Source organism: Botryllus schlosseri, unplaced genomic scaffold (assembly GCF_051294905.1).
Source record: "Botryllus schlosseri isolate E-star unplaced genomic scaffold, Bs_hap1 Bs17a, whole genome shotgun sequence".
NCBI lineage: Eukaryota > Metazoa > Chordata > Ascidiacea > Stolidobranchia > Styelidae > Botryllus > Botryllus schlosseri.
The window spans coordinates 2,481,137-2,497,317 of NW_027648626.1; the positions used below are offsets into that span (position 1 = coordinate 2,481,137).

Sequence of the window (16,181 nt, forward strand, 5' to 3'; positions counted from 1 at the left end):
ACGCAGGATTTATTTCAAAAAATGAACCTAGATTTTATAGCCTGGGGCATTTGAGGTACACGGTAAAACACTGGACAGAGTATCGAACATGGCAGACTATGGGGAAAGTAGGTAGCCTGTCAATTTGTTACAGTCAACATGATCACAAAGATAGCAATCCTAATATTGTATTATTTCTTCACATAATTTAGAAATAACTGCCGTAGAATTACATAGTGTTAGAAACCGTGATGGAAGCTGGAAATCAGGTCAGGTGCCTTTCCTTTTCTGATGAAGGGAAAGAAAACCTCTTTCTCGTTCATGATTTAACAAAGAAAAAGGGCATCAATTGTGTATGGACGACAGCTGAAGAGGCGAACAAGATTTCAATGTTCCAAGAGGAGATTGTGTATGTAGTAGATCCTCTCCAAGGAACAGAAGAGGTGGAGAACATTGTCCAAAATTTAGTCAATCATGGATACCCGGTTTTGGGATCTCAGTGCATGCTGACTTTACTGAAGCATGGAATACAGCTACGCAAAAATATGATTTATCCCATCGCTACACTGACCATGTTTGGGACGGTTATCTGTTTTTCCAATATTCTCCACGATGAAAGAATCAAACTCACAAACATGGTTCAAATGATGGGCGGAGAAGTAGCAAAACCTCTGGATTTAAGTGTGACTCATCTAGTCGTTGGACATGTTGGCTCTGTCAAGTATCTCACAGCCACGAATTACAATATAAAGATCATGACCAAGGAATGGATACAGCATTTGTGGAAAGCTGGAGTGTCCAAGTACGTGTGTGCCAAAGATGGGAAGTGGGAGGAGTTCCTGTGCCCACTTTTCCACGGCTGTAAAATTTGTCTGACCGGATTTAGCGCCGCTGACAAGACGAAGGTGCAAAAATTGGTGACGAAATTCGGGGGAGAATATTCCGGCGCCATGAAACTAAACTACACGACTCATCTCATAGTGAATAAACCCGAAGGTCAAAAATTTATGATGGCTCAAAAGTTTGGCGTAAAAGTTGTGAACATCGACTGGCTGTACGACAGTATCGACAAGGGATTTTGTCTTGATAATCTCAAATATCCCGTAAAAGTTCCTGCCAACATTGCTCAGAAGACAGCCCACCATCAGTCGACGCCAGATAAGCCGCCGGACAATGGAAATTTGTCATCAATGGTAGATTTGAGTAATATCGACCCGTCGACTGTGAATGATACGGTGGCTTCTGCTTTGAATGACACGTCAATGATGTCAAGAAGTAGAGCTGTAGGTGGTGGTAATCGGTTGCTATCAATGCAGATCAACAACAACAAATACATTGACGTTCTGGATGGTGTTCACGTTTATTTGGTCGGGTTTTCTTATCAAGAAGAAGAGAAAATGGGAAAATTGTTGAGCTTGGCCGGTGCTGTCAAGCGGGCACAGTTGTCCACCAGCGTAGACAAAGTAGTGGTGGGTGATCCCGCCAGAATTTCCGGTGCTACGAAGCACGAAATATTGACCATGAGTTCGGATAATCCGGATTTAAACGTTGTCGGCCAGGACTGGGTGATAGACTCGCTAGCTAACGGCAAGATCATGCCCGACAAAGATTACTGGCAGACTTCGATTCTACCTTCGGATTACGAGGAAACAAGAACGCACGCGATTACGGAAGATGAAATCACGATGAATGATGTGAATACTGTAAAAAAGGTCGATACCAAACAGAAAGTTTCTTCACACGATGGCTCAATGTTACCTTTTCTCATGCCTGAAGATGATGTTACCGTACTTTCGCAGTATGCTAACGAGACAACTGATCAAGATAATGTGGGTATTCCGTATCCGGAAAACTCTACAATGTCAAAGCGTAACATTACAGAAAATGAAGGGCACGAGGAAACAACTGCTAACGATATGACAACCATGGCCTCTGACATGACTTGCAGTGGAATATTTTCAGGGAATACCTTTTTTGTTGTTGGATTTTCTGGTGCTGAATCAAAATCTTTGATGTCTGATATCGAATCGAATGGAGGGTCGCTGCTTCCAGTTGACAGCAAAAGAATTGCAGACTATGCTGTTGTGCCGCTTACGGGCTGGCTCGTTGATAAAACTGCTGCCGAAGTAGTTACCATATTCTGGATACAGTACTGCACCCAAGAAAATGACGTCGTACCAACAACAAATCATCCCATGTTCACTCCGTTTTCAGTACCAGCCAATTCAAAACCATTGTCTGGAGTCGTGGCGTGCTTGAGTAAGTATAGAGATGCGGAGCGTAATTCTTTATCCCGGTTGATTATTGAATTGGGAGGTATCTCGCAAGATCTAGTAGCGAGAAGAGATATAACAGATTTGAAGAAAACTACGCATTTGATAATACACAAACCTGGTGGGGAAAAATTTGTGGGCTGCAAGAAATGGGGTATTCCTATCGTAAACGAGGATTGGATTTATGAAAGCGCAAGAACGGGTTTGAAACAAAAGGAAGAAGACTTCGTTGTCTCGGAGCACAATGATAATTCAGTGTCGACGGGTTGTGCCAAATCTACTTCTGAAAATGTAACAAACAGAAGGGCAGATCATCACAAAGCAGTTGGTTACACGGGATGGGATTCAGAGTTTCCACCGATACCACGCGCTCCGAGCGTCGTGAACAGAATTCGAGAGAAAATGGAGATTAAGAAAGATCTAAGGAAACGGGCTCTCGACGAGGCCATGAAAAACGCAGAAACTCCAGTATCGACACGCTACAAGAGAATTCACGACGATCTGGAGACTCCTAGTAAGTTCATGAAAAAGGGAAGCATCGGGGGGAACATGTCGTTCGATTTGACGGAGGTGTTTGAGCTTCTGAAAACGCCGGCCGAGCAGCGTAGCAAAGTTAAGGAGGAGGCGAGAAAAAATCCGGACACGCCACTGAGTGAGATTATGTCGCGATGCCTCGATGCGGCCGTGGAAAAGATACCGGATTATCTCATCGAAAATTTGGACGGCAGGTTGGGAAAACACGTAGCAACCGATACGTCCTCCCCTACCTCGGATAAGGAGAATACGAAAAATGAAAATGTCGAAGATGGGAAGAATATGTCTAATATATTTGAGGGCCTTGTGATTGCGCTGTCGTCAAAACTGCACAAGGACTTCTCGAATCTGTCCAAAGTAGTGACTGCTCATTCCGGCGAGTTTCGCTGGGTGTACGATAACGCGTGTACTCACTTCTTGTTTCAAGGCCGACTTAAAGACAAGAACAAAGAATTTTGCACTGCCAAAACAGACGGGAAAGTGATAGTGTCGCCGTATTGGATCGAGTCGTGCGTTATCGCCGAAACCAGACTAGACGAGACGATGTACCCTCACGTCTACGATCCCAACAAGTCCATTCAAATGGAATCGCAATCACAGAAATTACGGTCTTCCCAAAGCAGAACCCGTTTGTCGACTCGCGGCTCCAGCAATTCAGAAACGTCAGATAATGACGATTCAACGCCACGGCGGAAACGTGCCAAAAAGGACGCGGACGAGCCAATTGATTCTCAGGAATGCCGGGACATGCTGCAAAGGAAACTTGCCAATATCATGGCGGAAACCAGCGGTAATAAAGATGTTAAAGCTCATCGCTTGAGTGTTAGTAAATCCCATGTTTCGTCGCCTGCTCAAAGACGAGTGTCAACCCTCCAATCTAATTTAACCAGGGATAATAATGCTACCGAACTTTCGCAGGACGTGCAAGTCAGTTGGGATGACCCGACCGGCAGGGAAGAAATGTTGAGGCTCATGGGAAAGGATGAATCTTGTCAAGACGAAACGACTGAGAACAATGAAACGACCATTGATATTCCAAGAATTCCTGCTGATGTCATCGATGTCTAACGACAAAGACAAATACACCACTGTCGTCTCGAAATTGGGAGCAAATTTAATAGAAACGGCGACCTTTGAACTTAAATGTACCCATCTGTTGGTTCCGAGACCTGGGCGAAGCGAAAAATATCTCTCAGCCTTGGCGTGCGGAAGGCGTATTTTACATCCTAAATATCTAGATGAGTGCCAACGGGTAGGAAATTTTGTAAGCGAAGACCCATATGAGTACGGGAACCCCGAAAATCCGGATACGGCCAAGCTCACAAACAGCCCTGAAGCGCTGCAAAGTTTGATACCGCTAGCTGCCTACCGGTGGCGCAAGAGTCTGGGCGACTCGGAAGAAGCAAGCTCTCCGCAAGGCGCGTTTTCTGGATGGTCGGTTCTACTTGATGTGAACAGTAGGCAGCAGAAAGGTTTCGAGCGGGTGCTTAAATGCGGCTCGGCAAAAGTTATCGAACATTCAGGAATATCGTCTGAACTGGGTTCTGAAATTACCCATATATTCATCGATCTGGATCGAACAAAAGCTCTGTCGTCAGACCTCATGAAGTGCTTGATACGCAAGCATAGGGTTCATATCTGCGACCCTACCTATATCGGAGATTTTCTGTTGAAAAATCCCCCGCCATCCCCTCAGCCGTATTATGTTCCACAGGCTGCAGCCTTACTCAAATAGCAATCATAGCGGCATTATTTAAATTAGCTAGTATTTCTACTGGCACCGCATCTTTATATTTATATCAAGGTCTAGTTGACCGTTTGAGTCGATTTATTTTGATTCTTTTCAAATATACAAAGTATTATTATTATAGTTACTGTATTATTTGGAGATACTACCTAGTTCTTACTGGGATAGATTATGCATCGGCTATAGGGGCCTTTGATGAGGTAGCAACAAACTTTTTAGTCGAGCTAAAGGACTTTCAGTTAGAAAACGACTCGTGTTGTGGAATGCAGAGTCGGACTTGTTTCCAGTGTGAGTTATCTTTTTTGGTGATATTACTCAAGTAGCACTACTGTTAGTATAGACATGGCAAATCTACTTTAAGTTGAACAAGAAGATGGAAATGACTTGTGGATTCAGGTGCTAGATCATAACATCATAATGTTAAAATTGTACTACTTATCTTCATTTCTGGTCAGAACTATGTTGAGTGACTTTGGTGTAGCCTACCGATCGGATTAAATTGTTTCTAAAACCTGATAGCCTGTTCGCCTACCTGCAGGAATGGAAAGTGCGCAAAGAATACAATGCCAGTTTTCCATCACATGAAACATAATTTTGGTTTATTTTCGACCATGCCTATTTCATCGCAATTCGTGGTAATTCCGTGGTTCGGTCACGAGTTGACGGAAATGTCATTTCCAATAACACTCGTAGCCTTGTTCTACACATTTCGTACGCTGCGATTCGACCACTCGAAGTTTCAAGGCTGCCACAGTCGAAAATAATACCGAAACTAAATACCCAGGCCATTGATGCATATGAGCCTACAATTTCGGTAGTCGAAAATACAATCTCTCATCATTACTCGATTCGAATCATCAGATTCGTGTACTCGATGAGTCGAATCATTGTGCGGTGCCCAGCCCCATATTGGTGAGTTTGCATGTAGAAAAGTATGATTGCCCGAATTCCGAATGGACACATTGGCTATGCTTGTGTTTGCGCAATGCCAATGATGTACATTGTACATATATATAACATAATATGTTATTGGGCAACTGGGCAAGGCGTCCTGGCGTTCGCGAGTGGTTTACAACGATGTATCAAGAGCAAACTCATGCATGACGGAACGGCGCTTCTGCTGCCGCAGCAGATTGCCGCATCGCAAATACCGATTGTCCAGCAGTGCGGCGACTGTGCTCGAATTGTGTGAGAGACGTGAGTGCCTTGCATTGAAGCGTTTGGAACGATGGCGGCTATCCCGAAGGTAACGTTGAATAGCGGCAAAACCATTCCTATTGTTGGACTTGGAACGTGGAAGGTAAGTGTTATTTATCGTTGTGGTACGACTACATATTTGTGATGGTGTGATTTAATAGCTGTTGATAGTATCGTTGGTTATCACTCATCAACATCCAAAAGAACTGTAACATCGGGCACGCTAGGCCGAGGTGGATGTTAGAGTAAAGGATCGCTACTGATGCGTGTCGTTCGACATCCTCCTATCTGTTCATGACATCGCATTGTACATTGTGTGTGTGACTTGTTCAGATAAAAATAATAACCCAACAATGTTATGTTATGTTACCTGTTATTTCACCATCAGTTATTCCATCGTTCTCTAGACATGTGCAGGGTGTTGTTGCATTTAATCGAAAAAACATGGACGATGTCAGGGCCTTTCATACATTAGATCTTTAGGTAATATTGTCGTGTAAGCACATTATACAATATCACACTCAAACCTACATATATGCAGTAGAGTGCCTGAGTGATGGATGGTGCTGTCGAAAGAGCGCACTACAACGTCTAATTCAGGCTTAATTGTTTCCTGTTGCAGTGGTATAGGCCTACATACCCGAGGTAGCACAAGGCTCTGTTGAAATAAAGCCTCATTTTCGTACTTTCCCATTTGAATTGAAAAAGGAGGATGATAGTAACCGGTATCTGAACAATGAACATATGCCCATTTAATTTTCCTGCCGAATCATTCCGGAAGTCGGCACCTACGTTTCTATCACGTGATTTATATGAGTGCACTACAATGCATTCATTCCATTGCAGTCTAAACCAGGAGAAGTGGAAACGGCTGTGAAGGCTGCAATAGACGCTGGATACCGACACATTGATTGTGCGTTAGCGTACCAAAACGAAACTGAAGTTGGTGATGCAATTCAGACAAAAATCAATGAAGGGGTTGTAAAGAGAGAGGACCTGTTTGTCACGAGCAAGGTTTGCAATCGTTGAATCGCTTAATTGTTTTTTATTGAGTTTTCAAGTTCTGATTTTGTAGATTTTGAGTTAGATGAAGAATTCTTGGTCCATTGCAGACGATTGTCATTGTATGATTAACGGTAGGCCTGCATTAGGTTGTGGTTGTGTTCAACCCATACCTGCAGTAAGCATTTCTCATCATTCTTGGCGTTCTGAGACTTTAGACTACCTCGCAATGTGGGCTTGGGGCCCACTGGTCCAGTCGTTACAGGATCCGACCAAAACCAAAGCACTTTGTATTAAACTTCTATTCAAGTATTTTGGGTTATTCGCCAGGAACTTTAGTACTGCATTGCAGTGTTGGGATGACTCGAGTTATGACTTGACTCGAGTCAACTTTTTCGCATGACTTGACTTGACTCGAGTCACTTTGCAATAATGACTTGACTTGACTTCACTCGCCGCTTCAGAAATGTGGATTGACTCGTGACTCGGAGCAAAATTTACGAGTCAATTTCAAGTCATGAAGTAACGGTGTTTATTAAATAACTGTATCCTGTTTATGTATGGATTGTTCGCGATACGCCGGTGTGACTTGTGAGAGCAATCAGTCAATCACTGATGGTACGTTTCACACTGTTACATCAAATGAATTGACCGCAAACGAAATGATCACAGCTTACGCTGATGTACTAGCAGTAGATTAATTTAATAGTAAGGTATCTCTGTTTCTTAGACGGCTTAGAGCTTACATCGCGCAGTGCTCATTGCCCACCTTAACCAACCCTCTTGTATGATTCAAATCGAGCGAATATAGTTTATGCGTTTATATTCTCACAGATGTGTAGATGGGTAGTGTATTGTACCATATCAATATGTTTCAACTTCTCGAGGGTTCGTATTCGATCCTCTATTTTGACTCGCGTATTTTATTAGCAGCTCTACGTGTGCGTGAGCGATATAACGCCTTTTTCCATGTACATTTAACTTTGTATTTATTGTTTAATTCAAGATGAATTGCCAATTAATCTGTTTTTCACACATCTAGCAAAAAGTAATGACTTTGAACCATCACTCATACTTCGAAAATTCAATTTGACTTGAATTGTGACTTGACTCGAGTCACCTCCAAAAACGAGTAACTTGACTTGACTCCAGTCCCCTTCGAAAATCGATTGACCTGACTTGACTCGATTAAAAATGTGCAATGACTTGTGACTCGAAGGTAGTGACTTGTTCCCAACACTGCTGCATTGTTGTTGCGAATAGATCGATAAATGAATAGCTGTGACGATGCTTTCTGTCTGTTTTGAATTCTATATTCGGTAACATTGTTCGCTTGCAGCTGTGGAATACTTTTCACCATCCCAACGATGTTAGGGACTCGCTCATGGGGACGTTGAAATGCCTGAAAACTGACTACGTCGATCTTTATCTAATCCACTGGCCTCAAGGATATGTGGTATGTATCATTTGGGAACACTTCGGGTGTAACAACATAATTACGCTTCGACTCAATTAGATTTGACAATTATCCTAATTAGACATTTTATGGCAAATGATTTGTGTAGTGATTTGTCGAGCTTGATCCGTATTCGCAGTTTCGTTGTCAGTTTCAGACAGGGGAAATGTGTAAGTTGTCATGAAGTAGTTTAAAATCCTACACTAATATTATGTATCCATTAATCCAGCCACCACCACCGTAGCCTAGCAAATTACGAAATATTTGAATGCATCAGTAGGGGAGAGTGGGTAGGTATGGGCCACCAAATCTTACTAAGCTATAACTTGGCCAAACTTGGTCTAATATTCCTAAATTTCAGTATGGACGATCATTAGTTATATGGCTAACTATTACTGGTAGAATTGAACTAAAATACCCATGTATTTGGAAGTGACATCAAATTTCGTAACAATACATCATTTTTGTAAATAAAAAATAGGCCTCGAGGTATGGGCCGGGGGGTGGTGAGGTATGGGCCGCTGTCTGTATTGAATCAATAAATGCCATTCATATCCTACAAACGGCAACTCTTGTCACAGTTACCGACAGTTTGTATATACTGATATAAAGCTGAGCTGGAAGTAGACAATTCATATATTTCAATTCCCGTATTGATCGTAAGCCATAACGCGTAACGAAACAAGATAACTAAAAATATGTAACATGAAAATCACTATCAAATCATGCTTCTTTTGCCTCAACTACCCCATCAAATCCAAATGTCACAGCTCTATCTCTTATTTAAGTGGGAGTGACAAACCATGATACATATTTGAGCATATGATGACATACTGTGCTAACAAACTTTTCTACTCTTCATGAAAGATAGTATTGGAAAACGATTTTGAAATCCTTTTCATGTGAGACTCATCCCCTGTTTTTCCATATACCTATTTAATGTAGCTCTACCAATTTTGTACTGACGGCATGGTTATCTTTTTGATACCTCCCATGCTTTAACGTTTCATATTGCCAAGCTCAGATCTGATTCTGAAAACTGGCCTTTTTATTGGTTTCATGATTTACTTTCACGTGATTGTATATGAGAGGGATTAAACCAACACCTTCTGTATTCTAGAGATAAATATATTTAATAGGATCAATCAAATATTGATTTCAGGTATATGTTATGCTGTCCCATACCCCAGCCTATTGAGGTATGGGCCGGCCCATACCCTAACCTGCTAAAAGGCCCATACCTCAAACTCTCCATCTTGGGGATTCTTACCATAATTTCAAGATCCGAGAGATTGATAAAGCAATAAAACTATACTCTATAGATAGCATATTTCTATAGCTTTCACACCATAAATAAGTCTAATCCAAACATGCACATATGTGGACTCAAACCCAAATTCCCTATTTTCAAATAAATTTACTTTAGACCTCAAAAATTATATATCTTTAGCTGAGTCAAAAACTCTGCTGGCCTCACGGCTGTGAGTAACATGGGTGAGTCTGGAGCCTTTTTCTAACAATCACACAGCTTGACAAGCATATGTGATGTCACAGTCACCAGATATGGCAGTGGCCCGCACCTCAACAGTGGCCCATACCTACCCACTCTCCCCTACAAGCAATTTCTTCACTTCCATATAAGTAAATGTATATTATGAAAGTATCAAAGCATTTCTATGTCTCACTGTTTCCACGGCATGTCTTTCAGCCTTATCTGTAGGTAGGCCTTTGACTTTGACTGAAGTATTGTTTAGTCCTGTATGTTAGATCACCTTGATCTGAACATTCGGATGTATTGACAATAATCATAACAATATTTAAACCTTCGTTCCTAATTTCTCAATTGTTCAGTTCTATCAAATACGACAATTGTGTTTTCAATGTCACGTATCTTCCATTTCATGACACCGAATGTACAGTAATTATGTAATTTGTAATCCGTCGTAAAGTTCTTATTAAGCTCTAATTGTGTAAAATCGCGGTACCTAATCTCTTGTGTTGTCTTTAAATCGTGTGTAATTAAGTTGACGCTTTGTTGCCAATTTGTGCCTCACCTGCTATAATGTGCCAATTCAGTTTTGCGAGGTAATATGCGTTGTCCAGTATCGTACAATAAGTTACTAATTGAGTCATTGTAAATAAGAAGCCGATATTGCTGACCAGACATTTGCAGCATTGCTAGGCGAATATTATCCGTCTTCAACTATTTCAGAATGGAAAAGGGTTGTTTCCTAAGGACGAAGCGGGAAAATTTATTTACAGTGATGACGATTATGTTGATACATGGAAGGTTAGTGTTGTAGCTTGATAAACTAAGCTTACACTGCAATACTAAATATGAGGTAAATCAGATTTTGTAATTACTCGGGTGTTAATTGGTTGTTAATTGGAGGTTAACGATATCATTTTATTTGCACCGGTAGCACTGTCAGTAGCCATCAAATTATTTAAATATTGCAGCCATTTTGAATGCACGATACTCATTTCAATTCTCTTTAGTCCATGGAGAAAATCCAACAGGAAGGTCTTGCCAGAAGCATTGGTGTGTCTAATTTCAACGAACATCAAATCGATCGAATCATCAAAGAGTGCTCCATACCGCCGGCTAATAATCAAGTAGAATCGCATCCTTACCTGACAAATGAGAAGTTGCTCAATTTTTGCAAATCAAGAGGTGTAAGCATGACCGCTTACAGTCCGCTAGGATCTCCAGACAGGCCATGGTGAGCATAGTAACTGTATTTCTTGTACGAGTGGCTCTAGTGGTTCTCTTGTCCTAAGAGGCAATTTCCAGGGATCAGTTCTGCCTCTCTTTGTGCCTTTTTTTAAGGCATAGGGTAGTATTGCATATTTCTTTCAGTTGACAACACCATTATTTTGCCAAGGTGCTGATCTTTTTGGTGCCTATGGCATGAATTTTTTGCAATGTAACATACTTTTGTTGAAATATTTCGTCTATCATTATGGTGTACGGTAATACTGTAGGGGGTGACTTCCATGATTCCATTCTGTAAGAGACCTTATACAGTTTGGGAACCACTGCTTTAGAACAAAGGTGTGTGTTACCTTTGTGGCAGACGGGCCAAATTTAAATGATGTAGTGAAGATGCGGTCTGCGTTTGGGTTGTATAGTAGTTTCAAGGCTTGTCTCGTCGTGATGTGGTAACAGCCATGGCAAGACTAGTCAGTAGAATAGGATACTGGACCATTCCCATAACGTTGAGTATTTGTTGAAGATCTTCTTGAAGGTGCAGAACTTCAATATACAATTTATAGTATTTTCATATTGAAATGAACCCGGGTATTTTGGGCTGACACTCGTCAGGGGTAATCGTTGGAAGTAACCTGCGCGAAATTTTTTTACTGGTTGCTGTTTCGTCATTGTTTCCTCAAATATTGGGCTGACCTATTTAATATATAGAGGTGGTCAGTAACGAAGTACCTCTACTTTTTTCAACTAGGTACTCAAGTAGGTTCTCCTAATTGCACTATTTACTGAGTGGTTATGATTTTAGACCACTTTCTCTTCTACTTTCTCTTCTACTCATTTTTAAGCAAAACATGGCCTACTGGAATACAAAGTTTTTTACGTACTTGGACATCGCTACTTACACTTATTAAAATTTAATGTGTTACTTTTACTTCTGCTTGAGTACCAACAATGGCTACTTCGACCACCACATCTGGTTATACATGTGACTTGCAATGACACCTACCTGTCGTAACTCGCCAAATTTTGTCTCCGAATACCTCCAGGGCCACAGCAGACGATCCGGTTGTTATGGAGGATTCCAAGCTCAAAGAGATTGCAAAACGTCTCAATCGAAGCACAGCGCAAGTGTTGATCCGCTATCAGATTCAGCGAGGTGTGATTGTTGTTCCGAAAAGTGTCACCCCGTCAAGAATCGAGAGCAACTTTAAGGTATGTGATGTAAAAGTTGCTGTCGATTTTATGAGGGTTTTGGTAGTTGCATTTTCTGGGTGTATTTCAAATTATTGTAATATTGTAGTTATAATTTCATTGTTAGCCTATCCTGCTCCACCTGTTTTGTTTTGTTTTTTCAAAAAAGATTGTGTTCGTCTCGGCACGAATCGTCAAAAATGCTTGATACATAATACTGAGATAGCCAAACTGCTTTGTAGCGTCATTATCTTAATTGTAGTCTAATAAACTTTTTTCGTGAAGTTCAATATAGCCGACATTCAATCATGCTGAAATCTTTCCGAATATTGTTGCAATTTGCAAAATCACCAGATCTTTTGCGATGCCAATGAGTGATTTGTTAAATTACCCACCCATGTATAGAATATTCCATATAATTTTGTCCAATCTTAAGCGTATCACTGTTTGACTTGTGGTTTCTGCAACTACTAGACTTTAATTTGTGTTTACTAAGACTCTTGGTTTGAACTCGTTGTTATGAACACTGCTCACTTTACTAGTGTACTATTGTGTAGCTTACATATTGCGGAGCCGAATGGGCACGATTCTGATTTCTTCCAGGTTTTTGATTTTGAACTGTCTGATGACGACATGCAGGCAATCGGGGCTTTGAACAGAGATGTCAGAGGATGCCATCTGAATTGGTAAGTGTCCTTCATTAATTAGGTCGGTTCAAGAGACATGCGGTTCACAAAGCTTCAACTCTAATTGCAACTAATCGATTGCGATGTACTATTCTCCATCTTGGATCGCAATAGTGGTCGACGCAACCACTTGAAAATGTAGGGGGTCTGCGTTCAAAATAGTTACTAACTAATCAACCAATCAATCAGGTTTATTATTATTTTCATTGTTTCAAAACATCACAAGACTGTGATACAATGAAAAGATAGGAAGGTGTCGAAACAACTTGGAGTAGCCATTAAGATCAGACACCCACCTTAGCCTAGGCCAGTGGTTCCCAACCTTTTTCATCTCGTGCCTCCCTTGGCCGAAATTTAAGCCAAAATTCCCCCCTTAAGATAAATCTGCCCGATGATTAAAAAAGGTCATTTTTACTGCGCAAACACCTGTTGACTGAGAGAATAAGACGGGCGGTACCAAGTGTTTGTTTCTAGCAGTGCTGTAATAACACTTTGTAGACCTCCAAAAACAATGGTCTTGGTCCCAATCAAACAAATTCTGGAAGTCTTGACTCAACAGACCCACACACTTCCATTTGTGTTTTCGGCTTATCATGCACCAATCGCTAATATAACTGTTGTGAAAAATCACTATGCATAAATTTACTGGTCTCGCGATTTTTTCTCAAGTTTGCGTATGCATTTGGCCAATAATATTGGTACTTTCATATATAGGAGGGTTGACCAGACTAGAGTCTGACTCGAGTCACCATTTTCTGATGATTCGACTTGACTCAAGTCATTTTCTCAAAATATGGAAGCGACTCGACTCGAGACAATCTGGGTATTGACTCGACTTGGACTCGAGTCATTGTGCATGACTCGAACCAAGCCATATGATTCCAGACTATAAGACGGCCAAGACCGACATTTCATTGTAATTTCGAAGACCAGTAAAGTGACCACTCTATTGGAATTTCGTCCATTGATCCTGGTCAGGGGCGTAGACAGGGGGGTAGAATTGAAGAACGTTCTACCCCCTTCCAGGCTCGATTCTATCCCGAAAATCCCAAGTCAACGCTACTGCTATAACAACATTTCTTCACGTTATCGCCTAATTTCAATTTGCTGCGCGCGACACCGATTGCCGACGCTGATTACATGCCTTTTTCTCGTCGATCTCTCGTCTATGGAAGCGCGTCTATGCAAGCGTGAAAGGGGCATTGTTACATTTTTCTCTTGGCGAGGGTTAGCGATCAGCTTGATCCCTTTATTCTGAATGCAGTCGTCGCGCAATAATAACATTTGTCGCGTCGTTCACGCGTTGTTTTCTCATCAACAGTTCATTGTAAACGATAACGAACATTAATAACATGAAAATAACAACTTATAACTGAATGAAATCATGTTTTAAAGCAGTGGTTCTTAACCTTGCCCCCAGCGCCCCCCAGGGGGCGCTGGCGATTGTGAAGGGGGGCGGAAGCGCTCAGGGGGCGATATGGGGGGCGCTGGGCTCAGGGGGGCGGTATGGGGGGCGCTGGAGAAAAATGGCTTCGCAGTAGATGATGTTGTGATAAGACATATCCTTAATGAGTATTCAGAGCAAATTAACACCGAAAACTTCGTTACATATAGCCTTCAAAATACATATAGGTTTAATTGTCCATGGGCGCCTAAATGACTGACACCGAATGTTCCTGTCTTGGCAATCTGAACCCTAGAAGACGAATTCCATCTGGCAGGGAAAAATTATATGTCAGTGAAGAAATACCAATCTGAAATCGTGTGCGTCTTTTAGTTTAGTACGATTGGGCGACAGGGATATTCCTGTTGGGCGATATCCCCGTTGAGCGATTCTATATTTTTTGATATTGCAGACACGGGGGTCACGTAATAACATCATGCAACGAAGTCATACCAACGGGTTCGCCCGCCCGAATATGTTTAATTATTAGTAACGACCCTACAGTTTTCAAGAAACCTCACAATGTTCGCTTTGGGTTTTGATGAGTCTGCGCACACTCAACAACTCACTGCGCTGACCCTTGGACAACAGTGCGTAACGACTAAAAAAAGGTAATAACTTTGGATTTGTTCTGCGCAACGTAGATTTTCTGTGCGCAGAGACCGTGTCAGCACTGCGCACGTGCGCAGCTCAGAGGGAACATTGCACCTCACTCAGCTCTACCGGTAAATGTGTTTACGTGAGCAGAGAGAGGATAAAACTTGATCTCAATTTACAGGCAATTCCCGATGATATTGACCAATTTAATCATTAATTAGTGAAATTTTTCGCGCTTCGCGCGACTAGGCGAGAATAGCTGCCTCAGTAAATGGACACCCAATGTATATACCTAATAGTCTATCAGCAAATAGCGGACAGCCTAATGGGGGTCTGGGAGTGAAGTCCCCCGGAAGTTTGGTTTATCACCCGATGGGGGCCCTGGACCAACGTTTCTTGTTTGGAGGGGGGGCTGACGAAGTGCTGTTACGGCCCTGGTAACGAATAATTGTACCTGCGGGCACGCCCGAAGATGTTTAATTATTAGTTACGTGCCCTTTATTTTCCTATACAACAGCTCACTCAGTGCTACTGGTAAATCTGATTACGTCGGCTGAGAGGATAAAAAGTTTACAGCGACTTATATATGTAATTACCAGCTATTCATTCATGCATTATAGAAAATTTTGGTACCTAGGGCGACCAGGCCACACAAACTTTGCTGACCATCAAAATCACGATATGGGGTTCGTGGTGGCGAAGCCCTCAGAGGTTCAGTTTATCACGCTATGGGTGCGCAAGGCAATCGTTTTTAGGGGGGTTGACGAAGTGCTGTTACGGCCATCCATCTTACTCATTGTCTTTATTACATTCCTATTTCTATATGAAGTTGGGGGGGCGCTGGAGCACGATAATTTTTGAAAGGGGGCGCTGGAAGAAAAAAGGTTAAGAACCACTGTTTTAAAGCAATCGCATCTGATTCGTGCTTTGCCGAACTCAAGCCTGTTCCCCAAAACAGCGTGAAGACACAATACATTCGATTCACATTTTATTTTTGACGCCATTGTTGTGCATTGTCTTGACCTCAATAACCATCTATACGTCATACTAGATTATGCCTTTCGTGATCGGTATCCCACCGGGACGCATTCAGCCTTCAATAGCCGCGCCGAAACTTGTTTGAGATTCCCTCGCTTTGCGAATAAGTCCTTAGTCATTATTCACACGCAGGTACAATTAGTATATGCCCGGTACAATTAGTATATGCGCCATGTTCGAAATGAATGGAATTAAAACGCCGAGAAGAATTTCTCTTACACGCGAATTGAATCATGTCAAAATTCATGAAGATATAACAGATTCTGCGCTGTATAGATTGTTCATCGTGAAATGTTGTTCTGGTATTGTTTCAAGTTCGATTACTTA

General features: G+C 41.7%; 2 protein-coding genes across 2 annotated transcripts; both read left to right on the top strand.

Annotated features, from left to right (window-relative positions):
- Positions 1-230: 230 nt before the first annotated feature.
- On the top strand, positions 231-3,854 carry LOC145459757 (DNA topoisomerase 2-binding protein 1-like). The gene has a single exon (XM_080338307.1). The coding sequence runs from the start codon at positions 231-233 to the stop codon at positions 3,852-3,854; it is 3,624 nt and encodes a 1,207-aa protein (XP_080194433.1).
- A 1,841-nt stretch (positions 3,855-5,695) lies between these two features.
- On the top strand, positions 5,696-12,792 carry LOC145459683 (aldo-keto reductase 1B-like). Its single transcript, XM_080338244.1, has 7 exons — positions 5,696-5,833; positions 6,577-6,744; positions 8,072-8,188; positions 10,401-10,478; positions 10,688-10,911; positions 11,945-12,110; positions 12,693-12,792. Exons 1-7 carry the CDS (start codon positions 5,762-5,764, stop codon positions 12,777-12,779), a joined length of 912 nt encoding a protein of 303 aa, XP_080194370.1. The 5' UTR covers positions 5,696-5,761; the 3' UTR covers positions 12,780-12,792.
- Positions 12,793-16,181: the final 3,389 nt, after the last annotated feature.